Source organism: Malurus melanocephalus, unplaced genomic scaffold (assembly GCF_030028575.1).
Source record: "Malurus melanocephalus ecotype Western Australia unplaced genomic scaffold, MMel_1.1 scaffold_28, whole genome shotgun sequence".
Lineage (NCBI taxonomy): Eukaryota > Metazoa > Chordata > Aves > Passeriformes > Maluridae > Malurus > Malurus melanocephalus.
The window spans coordinates 2,177,989-2,191,471 of record NW_026623260.1 but is presented as its reverse complement, the minus strand read 5'-3'; the positions used below and the strand labels follow the sequence as shown (position 1 = coordinate 2,191,471).

Below are 13,483 nucleotides of genomic sequence, written 5' to 3'. Positions count from 1 at the left end.
CAGAGAAAATACTGCCTTCTCTTTTTTTTTTTTTTTTTTTTTTAAGGTTTATTTTTTTAATTTTTAAAATTTTTTTAAAGAAGAAGTCAACAACCAAACACAAGCGGGGCGCAGTCCAGGGCCGGCATCGGGACCAGGGCCACTGCGGCCGGCCCGGCCGCCGCTTCCTCCGCTCACCGCGCTCCTAATTTTTTTCGTTTCCCCCTTAAACTGGTTTCCACAGCAGCTGTCCGGTTGTGCGGCTGCAGTTGGCATATTTCACGCGTTGGAGAAAAAAAAAATTAACTGTTTTTCCTTTGTATCTTAATCCAGTGATGAGAGCTCTCCTTTGTTGGCTTTCGAGCTTGCATTTGTTTTATTTATTATAAGGAAATCCAGTTTGGTTCAAATATATAATCCATTTGAGCACTTAAATCCCCAAACAGCTGGCATTATTTTGTTTTATAATCTTTGGCTTTTCTGTGCAGAAGCATATTTCTAAATTCCTACTTGACATTTATGGGGAAAAAACTTTTTAATGTAAATGGATATCATGATTTTTTTTTTCTAAGTATTTCCTAATTTATATGCATCATCAATTTTCCTGGATTTCTAAATGTTTTAATCTTTTTTCCTCCCCTATAGCTTGTTAATTAATTTTTTTTTTCCCCAAGAAAACTTTTTTTTTTCTGGAGGGAGAAAGATGTTAATTTGCCCCATTACTTTAATCTCTGGCATTTGGAAATGGTTGAGAGACCACAAAAATGCAACCTGTTGTAGAAACCAGAGTGGTGTGTTTTATTTATTTTAATCGATAGCAGAGAGGTGATTTAGTAATAGGAACTCAGAGTAACATTTAGTAAAAGATTTGCAGATCTGGTGGCTGTGTATGGGGTGTGCATGTGCTTGCATATGAGCGCGTTTCTTTGCAGACTGATTAGCAAGCGAGTTTTACACTTATAACTAGTGGTCACTGCTGTTTTCTCCGCTTGGTGGGTGTTTGTGATGCCTAATAAATGCAGCTCTGTCATGGCTTCTCCTACTTTTATCAGACTTTCCTCTTAACTAATGCAGCACAGTGCTACAACCTTCGTAAGCAGAGGATTCAAAACTGAGCCAGAGAGAACTGATTACTACTTGTTTCTTGGTGAGAGATTTTTTTTTTATGGTTCAGAGCTAAAGGTTCTTGATTCAATTTGCCTTGGTTGTGGCGTGTTTAGCCTTGTTATTAGGAACATAAACGATTACACAGGTTATTTGTGTACACTTTAAAGAGGGTAGCTCCAAAAGCCAATAACTATGCATATAGGTAGCCATGAAAAAAAATAATAATAAAAAAATCAGAGTTAGTTTTCAGTATGTCTGTCTAACCTTCATACTTGGTAGACAGTTTATGTAGTTTCCTAGATTGATCTCCACCCTCCTCCCTCTACTCCTTGTTTAGTTAATTCAACAAAGACTTTTTGCAATCTGTTTGGAGTTTGTCTGATGCCGTGGAAAAGTAGCTGCTGATTTATTTGGTTGCTTTTCGATTTCTGTCTCTAGCCCGTCTTTTCTCCTCCTTTCAGCGGGGATGTCAGCTGTTATTACTTCCTATTGATCCCTTTGCAAAGTGAGAAGTGAACTAAAATTAATGTCAATTCCACTGCTCAGATCAATAGCTGGAGTTATTTTAATCTGGATTTGCACGAGGTGCTAAATTAAAAAAAATCAGCATAGAGGCAGAAAAGTAGCAGCTCCTCACTCCACCTGTGCCCACTGCCTTCCCAGCACCCAAATGTTCCCTCCAGCTGATTACCCTGCAATCCATATTTTTTTAATTAAGAAGGTCAGTTAGTTTTCTTATTTTGGGGTTCTGTATTTAAACCTGTGACATTTTGACATTGGGAGTGTATTAACGATAGATTTTCATAATGACTGGTCCGCCGCAGCCYAATCTGTCCGTGTTGCTGGGGGTGGGGAGGTGCTGGTGAGAAGGGAGCAAGAGAGAACGAAAAAGGAAGTGGGARCTGAAAAAAAATTAAATTTGGCTGGCTGAGATATTGTAATGTGTTGATTTATTCCTGGTGTAATGAAGTTTGCAAACGAATAAACGGCCATAGTGATTCACAGTATCCTACAGGAGTGTCAAGTGTTGCGGCCAGATTACTAATTTATGAAATACATTTAACGTAATGGTGTGAAAGCACAAGTAAAAATAGAAAAGCAGGCAGAGGTGGTTGCCTTTTTTTTCTTCCCTGGAAATCTGTGTTTTTCTATGATTGCTCAGTTTTGCTTCCATGTTAATGATCGTTTGTTTCTGACAATAGTGACTTATTTGCATTCATCTCTTTGGATATATAATCGTGTGTGTGTGTATATATATATATATATATATATATATATGTATTTATATTTACATGGTAATATCAGCCCCCAACAACTCTAAGTTTGCCAGTGGCTGCCATTCGCTGACCCCCAGTTTTTGATCAGCCTCATGTGAAGCAGCAGAGCAAGTGTACTCAGGACTGCAGTGCTGACCAGGATGCCCTTGGCATCCCTCACTCTTCCTCTCCCCCTCKCTCTCTGTGGCAAGAACTCAACGAGAAAGTTATTTAAAATTTGGAAGAGAGCAAATCCGTTAATGTGAGATACATAATCTGGTAATTTAGCAATGATGTCTGTAAGGATGGGTGCCAAATGAGGAAGCAGAGAGATGATGTCCACTCATCTTCACAATTCATAATAGTCAGTAGAGCGGCTGGGTACAGGATGGGAGAGAGGAAATGCTATCACTGAACTGCATTAAAGCCCCAGACTGGATTTCATACACTTTGTTAACCTAGGCTCCCTCATTCATGGAGTACAAAAGGCACTCCATTAGGGAGACACTCTTTCACTAAGTTTTATTTGAGATGTTTGACCCTCTGGATTTAAGAGGCACAATTTGTAACAGCTTTTTATTATTATATGATTTTTCTGGCCCTTTGAGCTCCAGCGGCTAGTATATTGTTTCAAAGTTATAGTCCTTGTATTTTAAGCTGGGTTGTGGGGCCTGAATGGCAGGCGGCGGAAGCTTAAAAGAAAAGGCGTGAGATTGATTGGGGAAGAAAATAACAACACAAAAAGGCACTGCAAACTGGGGGAGATACAGAAAGAAAGATTTTCTCTTCTTTCACCCTGGGTGGGGGTTGTAACTGGGTGGGTGGCTGCAGCCAACCTGGGAGGCTCAGCAAGATGCGAGGCAGAAATTTTGTTAACATTTTCCTCTAAATGTTAATGGCACATCCAGGGCAGTTTACAAATCTACTTAAGAGTCAGTGCATTAGGAACTAAAATTACTGATCCATCCTCTCTTGTCCCCGACCCGAAAGGCAGATGCTTGCAGAGATCAGATGGCAGAAGCACCCATTAGATTTTAAATATTGTCAGAGACGCCAGGCATTTTACTGGGGAAGTCTCTTCTCCTTTGGCTCACAGGGACCGTGTGTGCATGCGTGGGTGTTTTTGTGTTACACAGCCACATTCCTACATTCCAATGGTGTATATACATATGTATGATGGTATCAAGTACTGTGTGTGCAAGTACACATCTACCCATATGTACTGTGAGGGCAAAAGAAATTACATGTCAGTTATGTACATCTCAAGCATCGTGTACAGCATAAGCATGTGTGCTGGCTGATTTGGGTAACTATGTCCAATGGATATTTTTATCTTGGTTCTACACCCACAACCCCCAAGCAAATTGTGGTGTGTGTGTGTGTGTGTATGTGTGGGCTTTCTTAAGTTTATTGCAGTTACATATGCGTGCCACTTGYCGTATAAAATTCCAATTATAATTTGGAGTTACTATGTTAATTTTAGACTGAACATTTTTTATTAGTGCATTATTAAATCTGCATGTCATTATRTTTGGTTTGCCTTTCACTCATCTGCACTGGATGATACCCTTTAACCTGGAGGGCCAGGGCTGACTCCAGTAGTGTGTGAAGTTGTCTAYTGATTTTCTCGAATGAGAACAGTGGCGTATCTCCGGCTAGTGGCTTGTAACACATGTGGCCACCCTGCTGCTGGAGCATCCAAGAGAAATGAGAGCAGAAACCTAATTGGTTGTGTTTTCTTTCCCTTTCTGTTTCCTTGCAGTGTTTGAAGGGTGRTGATGCTCCAGTAATTTTCCCCACTCCACTCCTAGGCATCGCTTTGCTTTCCTTCCAGGGAAGATTATTCTGCTTGTGATCCTGCTGAGAAAAGAGGCTCCGATGGACTTACACCGGGCAGCGTTCAAGATGGAGAACTCACCCTATCTCCCCAACCCACTGGCCTCCCCAGCACTGATGGTTCTCGCCTCCACTGCCGAAGCCAGCCGTGATGCTTCCATTCCCTGCCAGCAGCCGAGGCCTTTTGGGGTCCCCGTGTCAGCAGATAAGGACGTGCACATTCCCTTTACCAATGGCTCATATACTTTTGCCTCCATGTATCACCGCCAAGGCGGGGTGCCGGGAGCATTCGCAAACCGTGACTTTCCTCCCTCCTTGCTTCACCTCCACCCCCAGTTTGCACCCCCTAACCTGGACTGCACCCCGATCAGTATGTTGAACCACAGCGGTGTTGGGGCTTTCCGCCCCTTTGCATCTACGGAAGACCGGGAGAGCTACCAGTCAGCCTTTACACCGGCCAAGCGCCTGAAAAACTGCCATGACACTGACTCACCCCATCTGCGCTTCTCGGACACTGATGGGAAGGAGTACGAGTTTGGCACCCAGCTCCCCTCCAGCTCCCCTGGCTCCCTCAAAGTTGATGATACAGGGAAGAAGATCTTTGCCGTTTCTGGCCTCATTTCTGACCGTGAGACCTCATCCAGTCCCGAAGACCGAAGTGACAGATGTAAGTACCTCTGCTGACTTAGTGATTCTTTAATTGTGCATTGTTGAGATACTCAACAGGTGATTGTCCTGCAGTGCTGTGAAACTTGCTGGAGGCAGAGGCAAGGCTGCTGAACTCAGCCATGCAATATTGCCTTGTTCTTCCAAAAGCACATTGACAGATTTTAAGGTGAGGTGCTTTTAAAGGGAACTTTTCTTCCAGCACACAGCTGGAAAGGCAATGTTGGCCATGCAGAAAACTGTCCATGCACCAGTGTGAGGCTATAGGTGCTGGCACATATATGTGTGTAAACAGGGATGCAGTTGGAATGTGTAGCCAGAAACTTTCCCAAAGCTTRCAGCAAGCATGTGTCCTCTGCTTCTTTAGGTGTTTCTTTCTGACCTTTTCTTCATGCACACCATTCTTAGAGCAAATACATAACCAACTGTCAGGATTCATGCCTTAGGTTAGGAAAAACCTATCTTTTCCTCTGATAAAGTCAAGAATATTTTTGGCCACTGAGCTCCCTCTTTAAGACAAATCTAAATTGTTCTCACAGTTCAGTAAGCTGTTGCATCGTGTGCTTTCTCTGAGTGTTTCCCCCATTTTGGTGCCCACTGAAAGGTGATGTGCCCTTTTGCAGGCCAGTGATTGGACTGAAGGAACATAGTCCATTTGTTCCTGACTGTAACTCCCTGTTCCCCCATCACCTTGTCCCTTGTGGTGTTGCCTACAAAGAGGGACAGAGCTGTCCTTCATGAAGGGCAGGCTTCCAGGTTTGCAGAGCTGGGAGGTGACCCATGATGGGGAGTGGTCTGGGGGTAGCAGAGCGTGGTGCCCCAAGGAAGAGTGCTAACTTATGATTACAGTTTTCCTGTAAGCCCAAACATGTAATCAAGGAGTGAGTGGTTTGCTTTTCACRTGGGCTTCTTTGTTCTGTTGAATTTTATTCAAAGAAAACAATTTTATTATTGTTGTTGTTACWGTTACAACTTTTCTTTTAAACAAAAATCCACTGCACCATTGCTTTCTCTCCCTTTCACATGTGATTTTTCTTCTGCCCTTTATGATACCGAGGAGAGTAATAGAGACATTGTGGCTCTCTCTCCCCTGTCGGCACTGCTTCCTCAGGCTGTCTCCTTGAATTAGGCACTGTGCTAACTTACCGACGCTAAAAGGCATCTGCCTAAACCCAGCGTACCTTTTCAATAAAAGTCATCATAAAATCAACCTGCCTTTTAAATCCATCGCTCTTTGGTTTTGAAATATGCTGCAAGTGTGTCTTTTATGTTGGCGTTTGCGAGGGTAGGACGATTGCCACTGAAGGCAGGAGCCGTGTATTTCTTGCAGTACCAATGTGATCTCTTGTGTCTCTCCCCCCTCTCCTTCTTATCCACCCCTGACCRTGCTACTTTTTGTGCCGTAAGCTCCTTTCATTGTTTAGCATCTCCTCTCTCTCCTTTTGGGTCCGTAGGGGAAGAGGCTGTAGGTGGGAGCGCATGTGGATGTGTGTAAACTGGTAATATAATTATCYATGGGGGAGGCAGGTGAGATGGCAAGGCTTAGAGACATCTTTGTTGATGCTCTTTCCCTTATCGATATAACCTGGGTGTGAAAATGAAGCTTGCTCGAAAGACTACTCCGGGAGATAGCGGCGGAGGAGAGGGTCCGCTGGCTAAATGAATTTAGAGCGCAGCAGCTGCTGTGGATCTTGCTGGTAAAATCCTGTCAGATAACCCATTTAAAGAAGTAAATCTATTAAATGAATTAGACCACATGGAGCACAGCTGCGGACAGACAGACACATCCACATCCATCGCCGTGCCTTGCCTTTGCCAAGAGTGTGAGCTGAACGCGGGTACACTCCTTCTGGGAGCAGACGGGGCTTTGCACAGATGCAGGCAGGTTGACATCGGGTGCCAGTGCCACTGCCAGAGCTGTGGCAGGAAAATTGCCAGGGAAAGGAAGCAGAATAAAAACTTTGCAGGCAGCTTGGAAAACTTGGGCAGAAGTGGAAAGTGTTTTGTTGTAGTGTTTTTGTTACCATGYTAAATTTCTTTAAAATGGTTTTCTGCACGGTAGAGCTGAACAAATGCAACATCCCTGATACTTCATTGACATTAAAATACTTCTGTAACTACTAGGACGATATATACTAAATATGTCTGTTGGCTGTGTATCATATTCCCATCACATATAGATACTGCACCATGGAAACCACTCCATTAGGACGGCGAGTTTATTTGGTGTGTCCATACACACGTATGGGTGTGTTTGCTGGAGGCTGAGAGTGAGTGGTGGAGCTTTAAGAGGATCCTGATAGTCTTTGATGTTGACTATCASAGAAGAGAAACTTCCGCAGTGAAGAATTCGAGAGATCACAGTTTGCAGATAGAATAGTGATCCTCTTTTATATTCACATTTGCATATATATTTTTGGAGTTTCTGGAGAAATGTGTACTTTGGGGAGTTTGTTGTCTCTGAGAAGTTTTGTTGTTTCCTTGTGTAACTATTTTATATAACCCTTTGTAAAAGCTGCCTACTTGTGCTCTTTATGAAGTAGGTAGGTGGCTGTAGTTTCAAGGTAAAAATATAATAATGCTTTTCCACAACTGCAAGCAACAATTGTAAATTTTCATAGATCGGCAACACCTTCCCATGTCTATCAGATACTTTTCAGGTTTGCAGAGCTTCCCTGTTTTAGYGTATTTTTCAGATTGCTGAAAAGSTTTATGTTGCATGGAAGCTGAATTMCTATGATTGCCCAGYGTAGTCTTGTGATGCACTGCACAGGAGCCTTTTTTTAATATATCATTAAAATATTTGTTTTACCTCATAGMTTAAATGGTGATTTTCTAAGAAACTTCACTCCCCTCTCCCTTTTTTCATAAACATAATTTAATCACTGAGTTTTAATTTCCCWGAAAAATAGGTTTTTGCTTGGAAGACTTCGCAACAAAACATGGATCAAAGTGAGGCATTTTCACATCAAGGAGTGTTTGGAAAGTGCTTGTTTAGTCCTCTGCATGATGGGAGAAAAGTCTCAGCCTGTTTTCACCAGTGAAAGWAATTTGCAGAATTCAGTAAAATTATTTGGGGTATGTGCTGATGTATTCCAGATTAGCACCTGGCCCTCGTAAGAGATGAGTTTCTGCAGTAGAGGTTGCTCAGCTTTTTGCAAGAACCTTTCCTTACTTTTAAAGCAGGATGTTGCTTGGACTCACACCCTGCATCTCACAAAGGGACAGCATMTTTTGGGGTGCATTTTGTTAACCAGCAGGTTGGGCTGAGATGTCTGCATTTAGGTAAGCTGCCTCTTGCTGTAAAATGCAAGTATTCAGGACATCTTGACTGATGGAGGGTACAGGGAGCATGTGGAAAAGTGGAGCTTTTCCAGGGATAAGCAGACATACTGTGTAGTGGATGGGCCCATTCSCTTAGGTGCTCACTGAGAAAAATAATGCCATTTGTTAGAGTTTAGGAGCTTCTTGTAAAGCATGTGTTAAAGGCACTGGAAGACATATTTTATGGGTTTCCTTTAATAAACGTACAATAATTGAGATTCCTAGAAGGAGTGGAAATAAATGGCATGTTCCTTTCTGCAAAAAAGATCTATAGCCCCATTTTAAAATCATGGGGGAAAAAAGAAAGATTCCTGTTTTTTTTACTTCTAATAAAATCTGTCTCAGTGTCCTCCTGTACCCAGTTCCTGTGGCACTGCTTTCCCATGAAGTGCCAGGCAGATGTGGGTGACAAAGCCAGGACCTCCTGGCAAAGAGCTGGACCTTGTGATCTCAGAGCAGAGACCTCTGCCCTCTGTGTGGGGCTGCCCATGCCCCCAGCCTCCCTGGGACCACAGAAGATGGTTTCCCATTACTGTCTGCTTCTTGGTCTCCATCACGTGTAGTCTGTCACTTCTTGTGCAGCACAGACCAACGTGTGAAGGTGATCCTCTATATCCTGGCCACTGATTCAGTTTCCGTCTGCTGGCCAGAGTCTGGCTCTCCAAGTCTCAGTTTCCCTGCTCCTSCTGGTGGCTCTTGCCCAGCTCCTGCTGTGCCGAGGGCATGAAAATTTGAACTGGGAGCAGGCAGGGATCCTTGTTCATCCCTTGGGTCTGCTGAGTGTAGTAGGAGTGATTCTRTTAACATTATTTTGATTATTATTATTTTTGATAATCTTATTTCACTTTAGTTATCTGGACACAGTTTGTCCTGCAACTGGTTTCTGCAGGAGAAGTTGTGTGATGTATTTGTGAGCTGTTTCTTCCACTTCAGGATTTTAAAGAACATCTCTAGCATGGAGTTAGTTTTCCTTTTGAAACAACTGGTTTRTTATTGATCAAATGTCAATTGCACTTCAGTTGATGGACATCAGGGCTATGATGACCACAGCATGAATTCCTGAATAACGTGGTGCTTCAGAAATCAGATCGAGGACTGTCTGTGCAGTCACCCACCCGCTCAGATGCATGTATTGGGATTTGTGTTGTGACCTATGCATAGAGCTCTGTRTGCCTATATACTTGTGCTGGGGGAAAGAAGGCTCGTTTTTTTGTGGTGGAACAATGGATTGGAGGAAGAATGCAAGTGTCCACACATCCATTGCTCACAGATCTTCTCACTGGGATGCACCACTTCCAAGGCTGGTAAAATTTGGGGTCTAACACAAAGTGATGCTTTGTTGGTAATGATAATCAGCCATTAATATGGGAAATTGCAAGCTTAACTCCACTTGTGAAATCATGAAATAAATTGAATGGAATGTTTCTTTCTATCATGCAGTGCCCTGTGTGATGTAGGAGTGAAGAAACAACAGTGGAATTTTGGAAGGGCTGGGCAAGCAGATGGGGAGTATCAGGGATGGTGGCCATACATTCATCCCTGTTACTCCACCAAAACCACGCCATCCTTGTGGAGTAAAGCGTGCTGCATTGAGGGAGGTCTTGGAGCACGCAGCAATCACCTCCTTTTCCTGCTTTTCTGGCAACAACTTTCTCTCTCCCTTTGCAAACTGTTGCCGAGACTCCTTTCCATGCTGTTCGGCTTAATTGTCTTATCGGGATAAAGAAATGTTTGAACAGTTAAAAGTGGGGAAGGGCTGGATGGGAGCAGCCCTTGCCGGCTGCGGGGCCATCTGGCCTCCCTTGGATCTGCCGGTCTCCAGTTTATATTTCTCTTTCTGTTATTTGGGGCTATCTGGCGCACTCGGAATACCTAATCACTATGGTGAGAGAAGGGATAGGGCTGCTTCCCCCGGCCTCCCCTTCCCATCAATTGTCATGCAGAGCCCGGCCGGGCGCTGCTCCTCGCAGCCCTCATTTGCTGTCCTCGCCTGCTCTCGGCAGAAGGATGGCTTTTAATTGATCGTTTGAGGGGGAGGGCTGGGGCTGTTTTCTCCTCCAAAATGTTTCCCCGTGCAGCCGCTGCCATCCGGCCAGCCTTCATGTCATCTCTGTCATGCCAGAGATGCTCTCTGCCCCCTCTCTTCCTTTTTGGGCTCCCTGGAAGATGATATCAGGGCTTGTAACCACTGTCCTCTGACTGCTGTGCAACACAGAAATGTTGTATTTATCCATCTCCTGCAGGAGAGATGAGCATGGATGCAGTAAATATTTATTGCTCTTCTTTTGCCCTGTGTGCCTGGATGCTGTCAGGAGGGTCCTTACKGCACAGTTGCAGGGAAAACCGCCCACCTTGCTCGGTATTTACCATCAAAACCACGGCCCCCAAACCACTGGCCAAACCTTGCTTTTCGAGAAGGGATGAATCACATTAAATCTCCAGCCCCATCGATCAGACTCGACTGCTGTCAGAGGATTGCGGCAGGAGAAGTGCAGGCAGACTTGGCGGCTGCCGTGCTGTGCTGGGATCGGGAATCCTGACCTCGGGCATGGCTTGGAGTCAYGGTTTCCCGATCCTAACGGGGGAGCAGTGATACCTCCCTCACACCGGAGTGTGCCACTTTGATATCTTCTGACAGAAGACGCTAGGCAAGGGCAAAGTATTAGTATTATTAATATAGTACAGTTAGTAGAATATTATGAACTATTATAAATCATTACTACTAAACTACAGTTATTAAAGGAAATGACCAAAGTGCACTTTGCGAGCCAGGATCTCTGACAGTTCAAACATTGTTTTATTATTTTACTTGCTAACTTGCAAAATTCAAGAGTTAGCAACAGTTTCCTGGTTGATTGGTGGTGATTGCGTAAAGAATTGGGAGAAGCAGGAGGTAAGGTGAACATTTCAGGAGGGAGAGAATAAGCATTAGTGCCCCTGAGATTTATTTTTCTTTCTTTGATATTTTGAAGGTCTTGAAGGAAAGAGACATACTGAGGCATGTGCCTAATCCTCCTCTGTAGGAGTGAAAGTATTCAAGGCAACAAGGTCTTAATGTTTCTGGAATTCCCCAATGAAAAAAATAGAAGTGAAGGTGTTTGTGAATCGCTGCTGGTTGCTATTTGTTTGATATCATTTAGACAAGTTCCATTAAATGCTAGCAGCAGATTCATTTTTTTTCTCTTTGTTTGCCTTCCAAGGAGTAGAAAACAGACATAATTATATTTTACGTGAGACTGTAAGGTTTCCTCTCATCTCTATTTTCTGGCTAATATCTACAGCTATAAAATAAATTCTTTTTGTGCATACATGGTGTTAGACTGAGGTAAATAACTGTCATCTAAAATCTGTCTAACCTTAATCTGCATCAGGAGCACTATAGAGAACTGTACCCATTTGTATAATATTATTACTATATGAGCTTTTTTTTATTATGGATTTCTAATACAAATTCATAGTGGGAACACAATTGTTTCCTTTTAATACCATATTCCAAGAAAAGCAGCCACTGATAGCAAATTGTGACAATTTTTATCCTGTGGTTTGTGTCACTGGTGGTCTTCTATCATGTCAACGTGCTTGATAGCCTGTGAATGTTTCACKTCTCTTCTTCTGGCTGCAATAGCAGATTTGGGGACTTTTGAGGACAGTTTTCAGCTATGCAGAGCAATTGAAATTCTTTGGAAATAATGGATTTCTATTTGGAAAATTTAATATAYGATCGAATTCCTATACAGCATGCTCTGAAAAAGGGCATGTGCATTTTTGTAGATCTACACATGTAAGCTGTATTTGTGTCTTTCTCCCCTTTCACAMAACATCACTGTCTGCCTGCTTGGCTTTGCTGGCCTGAGTATAGAAACTCACAGGTGACAGACATTTGGGACAAATTCATCATTCTGAATTCAGGTTATTTTAAAACTGAATTATTTTCCTATTATTGATCAGGTATTGGGTATTTGGGGGCCAGATTGGCAGCCCTTTGCTGGGACCCAGCTCTCAAGTCAGCAAAAGCTCTGGCTGAAGAAGTACTGCTGGGTTTGGTACGGTGTCTATCCACTTCTTTGTTCTGTCTTTTAAAAACATGGAGGTGGTTGTGATAAGATGGCAATTCTTCTTAGCTGTCACTTTCTCCTCTCCTTCGACCRTTTTCTGGCATCTTGAGTTGCAGCAGTGCCCTAAGCAACAGAAGAGGGGGAAAAACAATGTTGGGGAGGAGCAAGGCAAGGAGAGATTTATTGTCCTAAACACAGATAACATGCAAGGGAGTCCTGGTGACAGCAAAACTGCTTGTGGAGCTCAGGTGTGGGACACTTCCATTGTATTTTTCCTCACTTGGGACATTGTTTCTAATCAGTATTGCTTTAAAACTTCATGTTTTGCTAACCTGAGGCTGAGAACAGCTTTCTCACTGAACTGCAGAGCAAGAATGTGTTTTGTGCTTTTTGCTATGAATCCTGGGCTTCTCTGAAGTGGGAAAATGAAGGCACTGAGTGTCTCTGGAYATCCCTAAAAGGAAGAGCTGGAAACTCTATTCTTGGTATCCCCCAGCAGCACTGATTCTTAAAAACTGTCTCTCACCAGAGTAACCRCATTAAGTTTTTAATTTAGAAGGACCCAAGAGCTTTTCACAGGTGCAATTCTTTAGCCCTAYGTGGGCTTTCTAGATGTGCAGTGCCACAGTCCTGGACAGGGTGAGGCTGGCAGGACACATCCAGCTGCAGCTCCTGGGCTGGCTGGCACAGCTGGCTTCCTGAGCACGAGCTTGTTCTTTGGGAGGCAGGTGAATGCTTGCTGGCACTTGTATGAAAACTAAATCAGAAAGCACTGGGATGAGCAACTGGGGTGAAGGCTTCCTGTGACAGACTCCCCAAAAAACAATTGGTTTTGTAAACAGAGCAACAAGTAAAAGGACACTCCCCTGAAGGACCCATTTCTTTCTCTTGGGATTTTTGGTACTTTGATTTAAATKGAGGTATTTTTAATTAAAAAGGACTCAACCTTTTAATCTGATTTCTATATTGTTTTCCTGAGCTTTAGGAAACAACTTGCAAAGCCATTTAGAATGTGAAATTGTCTGTCCTGTAGCATCCCTTGCTATCAGGAGGAATAGGATTATCATCTGTCATTGCAGAGAGCCTGCTTTGGCAGTTGTGCAGGGATGGGAAGAGACCTGGTACCAGATTCCAGCTCTGCCGTTCTCCAACCCGGCTTTCAAAATTGAAGATTTCTTTAGGACTCAGTCCTGTTCGGGGGTATGCTCCACAAAATTCCCTATTGGAGGCCCCACATGAGCCCCCATGTTGTTCAAGAGG

General features: G+C 43.3%; 1 protein-coding gene across 1 annotated transcript in view; it reads left to right on the top strand.

The window, feature by feature from the left end:
• The first annotated feature begins 4,142 nt into the window (after positions 1 to 4,142).
• LOC130589253 (E3 ubiquitin-protein ligase Rnf220-like) overlaps positions 4,143 to 13,483 on the top strand; it is a 155,334-nt gene continuing 145,993 nt past the window's right edge. The window contains exon 1 of the mRNA XM_057390516.1: positions 4,143 to 4,845. Coding sequence (XP_057246499.1) covers positions 4,221 to 4,845 — 625 coding nt within the window. The 5' untranslated portion in view covers positions 4,143 to 4,220. The remainder of the gene's footprint in view (positions 4,846 to 13,483) is intronic.